The sequence below is a fragment of the Erithacus rubecula genome (assembly GCF_903797595.1).
Source record: "Erithacus rubecula genome assembly, chromosome: 27".
NCBI lineage: Eukaryota > Metazoa > Chordata > Aves > Passeriformes > Muscicapidae > Erithacus > Erithacus rubecula.
The window spans coordinates 1,202,416-1,212,192 of record NC_136679.1 but is presented as its reverse complement, the minus strand read 5'-3'; the positions used below and the strand labels follow the sequence as shown (position 1 = coordinate 1,212,192).

General features: G+C 55.0%; 1 protein-coding gene and 1 long non-coding RNA gene across 2 annotated transcripts; one reads left to right on the top strand and one right to left on the bottom strand.

Moving 5' to 3' along the window:
• Positions 1-3,179: 3,179 nt before the first annotated feature.
• LOC306812756 lies at positions 3,180-3,894 on the top strand. Its single transcript, XR_013776900.1, has 2 exons — positions 3,180-3,378; positions 3,510-3,894. It is a non-coding gene; the product is annotated as an uncharacterized lncRNA (long non-coding RNA).
• Positions 3,895-6,250: 2,356 nt separating this feature from the next.
• On the bottom strand, positions 6,251-7,436 carry MLLT6 (MLLT6, PHD finger containing). Its single transcript, XM_079327848.1, has 2 exons — positions 7,077-7,436; positions 6,251-6,340 (listed from the first exon to the last, which is right to left on the bottom strand). Exons 1-2 carry the CDS (start codon positions 7,380-7,382, stop codon positions 6,296-6,298), a joined length of 351 nt encoding a protein of 116 aa, XP_079183974.1. The 5' UTR covers positions 7,383-7,436; the 3' UTR covers positions 6,251-6,295.
• Between the last annotated feature and the right edge of the window lie 2,341 nt (positions 7,437-9,777).

Below are 9,777 nucleotides of genomic sequence, written 5' to 3'. Positions count from 1 at the left end.
GCCCATCCCAGTTCCAGAGCCCATCCCAGTTCCAGTGCCCAATCCCAGTCCCAGTTACCAGTTCTCAGTCCCAGTTCCCAGTCCCAGTTCCCAGTCCCAGTTCCCAGTGCCCATACCCAGTCCCAGTTCCCAGTGCCCAATCCCAGTCCCAGTTCCCAGCCCCAGTTCCCAGTGCCCAATCCCAGTCCCAGTTCCCAGCCCCAGTTCCCAGTGCCCAATCCCAGTCCCAGTTCCCAGTTCCCAATCCCAGTTCCCAGTGCCCAATCCCAGTCCCAGTGCCCAATACCATTCCCAGTCCCAGTTCTTAGTGCCCACTCCAGTGCCCCATATCCCAGTTTATCCCAATTCTGGTGCCAGTCCCGTCCCTGGGCAGGACCTGGCTCAGGATCCCCCCCCCCACCCGTGCCTCAGTTTCCCTCTGGAGCCCCCCAGGCCTTGCACCAATTCTGGGAATCCCACCATGGGAATTCCTGGAATTCTGCAGTGGGAATGGCTTTTCCAGTGGGAATTCCCAGAATCCTGGAGTGGGAATTCTGGAAATCCTGAAGTAGGAGTGTTTTTCCCTGTGGGAATTCCTGGAGTGGGATTTCCAGTGAGAATTCCCGGAATCCCTTGGAATCCTGACATGGGAACGACTTTTTCAGTGGGAATTCCTGGAATGGGAATTCCTGGAATGGGAATTCCTGGAATCCTACAGTGGGAGTGGCTTTTCCACCAGCCAGACACGGATTTTGGGCAGGAAAGGGGCCCAAGCAGGGGCAGCACGAGCTCCTGGATTTGGGGTTTCCAAGGAATAAATCCTTGGAAAAGAAGAGGATTCAGGAGCTGCTCACAAGCACAAGAGGGTTTGGGATTTAAGGGGAGCCATAATTGGGGGTTTTTTTGGGAAAACTCCTCCTTTTCCCACTCATTCCCACCTCCAGGACCTCACTCCTGCATCCTGCCTTGAGATTCCACATTCCCAGCACCTCGGAATTCCCATTCCCATTTAAATCTTCCCCCCTTCAATTAAAAACCTCCTCACAATTAATATTAATATCATTTATTATAATAAAGACCAGTCAAGCAGCGTGAAAAAAATATATCTTAGCTACATTACCTTAAACTGCCAAAAATATACACATTTTTCTCTTTCATTTAATATTTTTTTTAAAAAAAAAAAACAACCCTAAAAACGAAATTAAAAATAAAAAATAAAAGGAGACATGCAACGATCCTAAACAAGAGCATAAAAACGGGTAAAGAAACCCCAGTGCAACTGAAACTCGGATCATCTTTAGCTTTTCCTTTTTTCCTTCCCCCTGTTCTCCTGGGTTTTTTTTGTTTATTTTATTATTTTTATTTTTTTTTTTTTTTTTTCACAGGGATTCTCCTGGAGATTCCCAGCTCCCCCTCCTGGCTCTGCCCAAGGGAGGTGACAATTCCCAGGGTTTGGGAGCCTTTGGAAGGCACAGGGAGAGGGGGAAGTGCTTTGGGTGTCTGATCCCGGAATTCCCGGGGAGATGGAGGGAGCCAGACCTGGGAATGCCTGGAGAGCCAGAGGGATCCAGTTCTAGGAATTCTCAGAGGGATCCAGGTCTGGGAATCCCCAGAGGGATCCAGTTCTAGGAATTCTCAGAGGGATCCAGTTCTAGGAATTCTCAGAGGGATCCAGGTCTGGGAATCCCCAGAGGGATCCAGTTCTAGGAATTCTCAGAGGGATCCAGGTCTGGGAATTCCCAGAGGGATCCAGTTCTAGGAATTCTCAGAGGGATCCAGGTCTGGGAATTCCCAGAGGGATCCAGTTCTAGGAATTCCCAGAAGGATCCAGCTCTGGGAATGCCTGGAGAGCCAGAGGGATCCAGTACTAGGAATTCCCAGAGGGATCCAGGTCTGGGAATGCCTGGAGAGCCAGAGGGATCCAGTTCTAGGAATTCCCAGAGGGATCCAGGTCTGGGAATGCCTGGAGAGCCAGAGGGATCCAGTTCTAGGAATTCCCAGAGGGATCCAGGTCTGGGAATGCCTGGAGAGCCAGAGGGATCCAGTTCTAGGAATTCCCAGAGGGATCCAGCTCTGGGAATGCCTGGAGAGCCAGAGGGATCCAGTTCTAGGAATTCTCAGAGGGATCCAGGTCTGGGAATTCCCAGAGGGATCCAGTTCTAGGAATTCCCAGAAGGATCCAGCTCTGGGAATGCCTGGAGAGCCAGAGGGATCCAGTTCTAGGAATTCCCAGAGGGATCCAGGTCTAGGAATTCTCAGAGGGATCCAGGTCTGGGAATTCTCAGAGGGATCCAGGTCTGGGAATTCCCAGAGGGATCCAGTTCTGGGAATTCCCACAGGGATCCAGTTCTAGGAATTCCAGGAGAGCCAGAGGGATCCAGTTCTAGGAATTCTCAGAGGGATCCAGGTCTGGGAATTCCCAGAAGGATCCAGCTCTGGGAATGCCTGGAGAGCCAGAGGGATCCAGTTCTGGGAATGCCCAGAGGGATCCAGGTCTGGAAATTCCCAGAGGGATCCAGTTCTAGGAATTCCAGGAGAGCCAGAGGGATCCAGCTCTAGGAATTCCCAGAGGGATCCAGTTCTAGGAATTCCCAGAGGGATCCAGTTCTAGGAATTCCTGGAGATCCAGAGGGATCTAACACTGGGAATTCCCAGAGAGCCAGAGGGATCCAACACTGGATCCAACACTGGGAATTCCAAGAGGGATCCAGCTCTGGGAATTCCTGGAGGAATCCAACACTGGGAATCCCAGAAGAGCCACAGGCATCCAGCTCTGGGAATCCCTGGAGAGCCAGAGGGATCCAGCTCCTGAAATTCCTGGAAGGATCCAACTCTGGGAATTCCCTGAGGGATCCAACTCCGGGAATCCCTGGAGAGCCAGAGGGATCCAGCTCTGGATCCAACACTGGAAATATCCCCAGAGGGATCCAGTTCTGGGAATTCCTGGAAAGATCCAGCTCTGGGAATTCCAGGAGAGCCAGAGGAATCCAACACTGGGAATTTCCAGAGGGATCCTGCCTAAAAAACCCAAATTCCCAGATTTCCTTCCTCTTCCCAAGCCTGGACTCCCAAACATTCCAGAGGAGCCAACTCCAGCATTCCCATTCCCTGGATTCACCCCCAGGTGCCTCCCACTGGCCCCTCTGTGTGCCCAGACTGGGGCTGATCCCAACACGGATTTTGGGTGTCCTGGGGATCAAATCCCTGCGTGCAGGATGGATCCCAGCAGCATTCCCAGTATTCCCAGTATTCCCAGTATTCCCAGACCTCTCTCCCTGCTCTCGCACCTTCCAGATTCCCCAGGGTTGGATTTTGGAAGAATTGGGACCTTTGGGGTCTTTGGGGTTGCAAATGGGGGTGGAGGCTGAGGGCAGGGATTTGGGATTTGAGATTAAAAGGGTTTGGGATCCTGGAGCAAATCCTGAAGGAATTTGGGATTTGAGATTAAAAGGATTTGGGATCCTGGAGCAATACAGGGATTTGGGATTCTGGAGCAATCCAGGGATTTGGGATCCCAGAGCAATGCAGAGATTCGGGATCCTGGATCAATCCTGGGATTTGGGATTCTGGAGCAATGCAGGAATTTGGGATCCTGGAGCAATCCAGGGATTTGGGATTTGAGATAAAAGGAATTTGAAATTCATGGTCAATCCAGGGATTTGGGATCCCAGAGCAATGCAGGAATTTGGGATTTGAGATTAAAAGGAATTTGAAATTCAGGATCAATGCAGGAATTTGGGATCCTGGAGCAATCCAGGAATTTGGGATTTGAGATTAAAAGGATTTGGGATCCCAGAGCAATGCAGGAATTTGGGATTTGAGATTAAAAGGATTTGGGATCCCAGAGCAATCCAGGAATTTGGGATTTGAGATTAAAAGGATTTGGGATCCCAGAGCAATCCAGGAATTTGGGATTTGAGATTAAAATGATTTGGGATCCCAGGGTGTCCCTGTGCCAGGAGGATTTTGGGTGGCATCTCCGGGGGTGCCAAGGGAAGGGGAACAACTCAATTTGGGGTGGGGGGGTAAAAAGGAGAAAAAAAAATCCAAAGGAATTTCAAAGTGCAAGAACAGAATTGTGCTGGAGCGGGTTTGGGGACAGGGACCCCAAGGAAGGGGCTCCCCAACAGCTTCCTAAGCTGGTTAAAACCTCTGGATAGATAAATCCCATTATATATTTAATATATAATTCTATTTCTGAGCAGGCAGCAGCTCTGCCCAGTCCAGAGCTCCAATCTGGGAGCAGAAAATGGTTTTTGTATTTTTTTTTGTTTTTTTTTCTCAGTTTTTTTTCTTTTTTTAGACAACTCTAGTGGTGTGAATCTTGGGAAAAATAATAAAATAAAAAGAGAATTAAAAAGAAGGGAATTAATGGGAGGATTTGGGCACGATCAGCACAGCCCCACTGCTGATAATGGAATAGTGCAAAGCAGGGGGGCAGTGGGGATGTGCTGAATGTGGCACAAAGATCCCAAAATTTGGGATTTGGGGCTTTCCCAAAGGAGTTTCCATCAGCTGCTGCATTCCCAGGAGCTCAGGATTCACCCAGGGATGAGGGAAGGAGGGACCTTGGAGAGTTTGGTGTTGGTGTTCCCATCCCCAGAGCTGTGCTGGAGGTGCTGGATGTCCTTCCTTCCTGGAATCCCTCCTGAAATCCTTCCATCCATGGATCCATCATCCATCCATAGATCCATCCATCCATCCATCCATCATCCATCATCCATGGATCCATCCATCCATCCATCATCCATCCATCATCCATCCATCCATCCATCCATCCATCCATCCATCCATCCATCCATCCCATCCATCCATCATCCATCCATCCATCCATCCATCCATCCATCCATCCATCCATCCATCCATCATCCATCCATCCATCACCATCCATCATCCATCCATCCATCCATCCATCCATCCATCATCCATCCATCCATCCATCCATCCATCCATCCATCCATCCATCCATCCATCATCCATCCATCCATCCATCCATCCATCCATCATCCATCCATCATCCATCACTCCAGGAATCCCCAGGAGCTCCATCTGAGCCAGGACAATTCCAGCTGTGCCCTTCTCCAGCTGAGACCTTTGGGAATTCCAGAGCAGGAATGTGCATTCCAAAGGTGACAATGTCCCCACCTGGCACAGGTGACAATGTCCCCCCAGCTGGTGCCACCTCTGCCTGTCCTCGTCCGTCGTGTCCTTGCAGGATGGGAATGCAGCAGGAGCAGAGCACAGCTGGGAATTGTCCTGGATGTCCCCACCTGGGCACGGCCACCACGTCCTTCCCTGGCAGTGCCACGTGCAGGGTCACACCCCGGGGCAATGCCAGGTGTCACCATGTCCTGTTTCCAGAAGTGCCACATCCAGGTCACTGCCAGGTGCCACCATGTCCTTCCCCAGCAGTGCCACATCCAGGGTCATGTCCTCAGGCAGGTGCCACCACTCTCCAGAAGTGCCACATCCAGGGTCACTGCTAAGTGCCACCACATCCTTCTCCAGAAGTGTCACATCCTTGGACACTGCCAGGTGCCACCATGTCCCTTCTCCAGAAGTGCCACACCCAGTGCTGGCTCTTGGGACACTGCCAGGTGACACCACTCACAAGAAGTGCCACATCCAGGGTCACTGCCAAGTGCCACCACATCCTTCTCCAGAAGTGCCACATCCAGGGTCACATCCTTGGACACTGCCAGGTGCCACCACTTCTCTTCTCCAGAAGTGCCACATCCAGGGTTATTTCCAAGTGCCACCATGTCCCTTCAGAAGTGCCACATCTAAGGTCATGTCCTTGGACACTACCAGATGCCACCATGTCCTTTCTCCAGAAGTGCCACACCCAGTGCTGGCTCTTGGGACGCTGCCAGGTGCCACCACCTCCTCCCCTGGCAGTGCCACATCCAGGGTCACATCCTGGGACACTGCCAGGTGCCACCACTTTTCCAGAAGTGCCACATCCAGGGTTACTTCCAAGTGCCACCATGTCCTTCTCCAGCAATGACACATCCAGGGTCACGTCCTGGGACACTGCCAGGTGCCACCACTCTGCAGAAGTGCCACATCCAGGGTCACACTCTGAGGCACTGCCAGGTGCCACCACGTCCTCCCCCAAGGATCTGGGGGGTCTCTGGTGCCTCGGGGGGTCTCCACGCTCCCGGCAGGACCCGTTGGAATTGGCTCTGGCACAGGTGATGCCACCACGGCTCCTGGTGGCCCCTGGTGGCTCCTGGTGGCCCCTGGTGGCTCCTGGTGGCCCTGGGGCTGCCTCACGGGGCAGGATTTGGCTGCGGGCTCGGGGCCGGGGGGGCTCTTAGCCCTTGTCCTGTGCCAGGGGAGCGCCCTTGTCACCCAGGGGCTGCGGGAACAAACGGGGACACGGCCCAGGTCAGAGGGGACACAGGCTGGGGAGTGGGCAGAGGGGCAGGGGGTGGGGGACAGGGATCAGGGGACAGGGATTGAGGGGACAGGGACAAGGGAGCTGGAAGTGTCACCCCTGGCCACTGGTGCCATTCAGAGAGGACAAAACCTCCCCCCCCTCCTCTGCTGGGTGCTGTGATCACTCCCAAACCCCAGGAGCGTCCCCAGGAGTGTCCCCACACTGTCCCAGACTGTCCCCACTCTGTCCCTATGCTGTCCTCACGTTGTCCCAGCCTGTCCCCATACTGTCCCCACGCTGTCCCAGGCTATCCCCAGCCTGTCCCCACTCTGTCCCAGCCTGTCCCCAGACTATCCCCATGCCATCCCCACACTGTCCCAGGCTATCCCAGCCTGTCCCCAGCCTGTCCCACACTGTCCCCACTCTGTCCCAGCCCGTCCCCACTCTGTCCCCACTCTGTCCCAGTCTGTCCCCATGCTGTCCCAGCCTGTCCCCATACTGTCCCCACACTGTCCCAGGCTATCCCCAGCCTGTCCCCACTCTGTCCCAGCCTGTCCCCAGACTATCCCCATGCCATCCCCACACTGTCCCAGGCTATCCCAGCCCGTCCCCACACTGTCCCACCCTGTCCCCACGCTGTCTCACCCTGTCCCCACGCTGTCCCACCCTGTCCCCACGCTGTCCCCACTCTGTCCCCTCCCAGCCCCGTACCCACCGCTCCTTTGGGGGCGCCTCCGTCGGGCTGCAGGCTGAGGAAGGGGTTGGGCTGCGCCATGGCCGAGCCCGAGCCCAGCGGGGGGGTGGCCTGGGGGGCCAGCAGCGCCCCGCCGGGGTTCAGCTGCTGCGGGGACAGCGAGGCCAGCAGCGAGCCACCGCTGGGCGCGGCCGAGGTCAGCAGCGCGCTGGGGCTGGAGTGCAGCGGCGCCGAGGTGGCCGCCAGGAGGCCACTCATGGCCAGCTGGGACGAGCCCGACATCTGCAGCCGCTGCAGCTCCCGCTTCTGCTGGATCTGCTGCATCATCTGGAACACCAGAGCCTGCTGCTCCTGCGGGAGGGAGGGGACAGCGCTCAGAGAGGGGACGGGGAGCAGGGGACAGAGCGGGGACAGAGTGGGGACAGCGCTCAGAGAGGGGACAGGGAGCAGGGGACAGAGCGGGGACAGAGTGGGGACAGCGCTCAGAGAGGGGACAGGGAGCAGGGGACAGAGAGGGGACAGAGCGGGGACAGCGCTCAGAGAAGGGACAGGGAGCAGGGGACAGAGAGGGGACAGAGCGGGGACAGCGCTCAGAGAAGGGACAGGGAGCAGGGGACAGAGCGGGGACAGAGCGGGGACAGAGCGGGGACAGGGCGCGGACAGCGCTCAGAGAGGGGACGGGGAGCAGGGGACAGAGCGGGGACAGAGTGGGGACAGCGCTCAGAGAAGGGACAGGGAGCAGGGGACAGAGAAGGGACAGAGCGGGGACAGAGTGGGGACAGCGCTCAGAGAGGGGACAGGGAGCAGGGGACAGGGAGCAGGGGACAGCGCTCAGAGAGGGCACAGGGAGCAGGGGACAGAGCGGGGACAGCGAGGAGAGACAGAGCGGGGACAGGGAGGGGACAGGGAAGAGGGACAGAGCGGGGACAGCGTTCAGAGAGGGGACAACCAGGAGGAACAGAGCGGGGACAGAAAGGAGGGGACAGAACGGGGACAGAGAGGGGACAGCGCGGGGATAGCGCTCAGAGAGGAGACAGGGAGCAGGGGACAGAGCGGGGACAGAGAGGAGGGGACAGAGCGGGGACAGAGAGGGGACAGCGCTCAGAGAGGGGACAGGGAGCAGGGGACAGAGAGGAGACAGAGAGGGGACAGCGCTCAGAGAGGGGACAGCGAGGAGGGACAGACAGGGAACAGGGGGGAGGGACACAGAGGGGACAACGCGACAACAAGGAAGCGACAGAGCGGGGACAGCGAGGAGAGACAGAGAAAGGACAGGTCTCAGAGCGGGGACAGAGAGCAGGGAGAGAGCGGGGACAATGCGACAAAACCAGGAGGGACAGAGCAGGGACAGGAAGGAGGGGACAGAGAGGGGACAACAGCAGGAGGGGACACTGGTGACACCTCGCCCGGGGTCAGGTTTGCGGTGAGTCGGAAAACACAAGGAGAGGATTTGGGATTCTGCTCCCCACAAATATTTTCATCTCCGAATTCAGGTCCGGGAATTCACTCCCAGGTCCAAAATCTGGATAATCCCGGCTGTGCCCCTTTTCCAGATGAGGATTTAGGGAATTCCGGGAAGGAATTCCGGGTGTTTCCCCCGATATCCACCGGGAATCTCCCCACAAACACAGGAGGAGGATCACGGTGGATACCGGGGGAAATTCCACGGCTGGAAAAGGGGATTGGCACTGGAACAGGGAGTGTGGAGTCACCAACCTTGGGAGGCTTCAAAAAGCAACTGAAGGATTTTGGATGATTTTAAAAGCAACTGAAGGGTTTTAAAAGTGACTGAAAATTTTAAAGCTGACTGAAAGGTCTTAAAAGAGACAGAAAAGTTTTAGAAGTGACCGAAGGGTTTTAAAAGCGACTAAAGGTGTCACCTTAATTTGGTTTAACAGGGGAATTTGGTCAAAGGTTGGACTGGATGATTTTGCGGTTTTTTTTTTCCCAACCATGGCACACCCGGTGCCAGGAAATGCTCCTGGGAACAGGGACAAAGTCCCCTCTCTGCAGGGACACGGAGGGGCAGCCCCGGTGCTCATTAACAGCCCGTGGTTCATTAACAGCCCGTGGTTCATTAACAGCCCGTGACCTTCCCAGCCCCCGAGGGGATTAGTGACCCTCCCCCAGGCACAAATCCCCCTCAGCTCCAACCCATCGAGTTCCAATCTGTTCAATTCACCATCCCCAATTCCTGATCTGGCTCTGAATCCTCCCTCAGCTCATCCTACTGCCCCAGGGATTTTAAACAGGAATTTCAAATCCATGGAATTCACCTTCCCCAATTCCCAATTTCAAATCTGTTCAATTCACCATCCCCAATTCCTGATCTGGCTCTGAATCCCCTCCCCCAGCCCGTCCTGCTGCCTCCAGGGGTTTTAATCAAAACGATTTCAAATCTGTGCAATTCACTATCCCCAATTCTCACACTGGCTCTAAATCCCCCTCAGCTCATCCTGCTGCCCCAGGGATTTTAAACACAGGGATTTCATCCAGCAGAATCCACATTTTGGGATCCAGCAGGATCCACATTTTGGGATCCAGCAGGATTCACATTTTGGGATCTAGCAGGACTCACATTTTGGGATCCAGCAGGATTCACATTTTGGGATCCAGCAGGATTCACATGCTGGGATCCAGCAGGATTCACATTTTGGGATCCAGCAGGATTCATATCCTGGGATCCAGCAGGATTCACATTTTGGGATCCAGCAGGATTCAC

Coding starts and splice junctions, on each gene's coding strand:
- MLLT6 (XM_079327848.1), bottom strand. CDS start 7,382: ATGATGCAGCAGATCCAGCAGAAGCGGGAGCTGCAGCGGCTGCAGATG. Junction 6,341..7,076: donor GAGGCGCCCCCAAAGGAGCG/GTGGGTACGGGG, acceptor TTGTTCCCGCAG/CCCCTGGGTGACAAGGGCGC.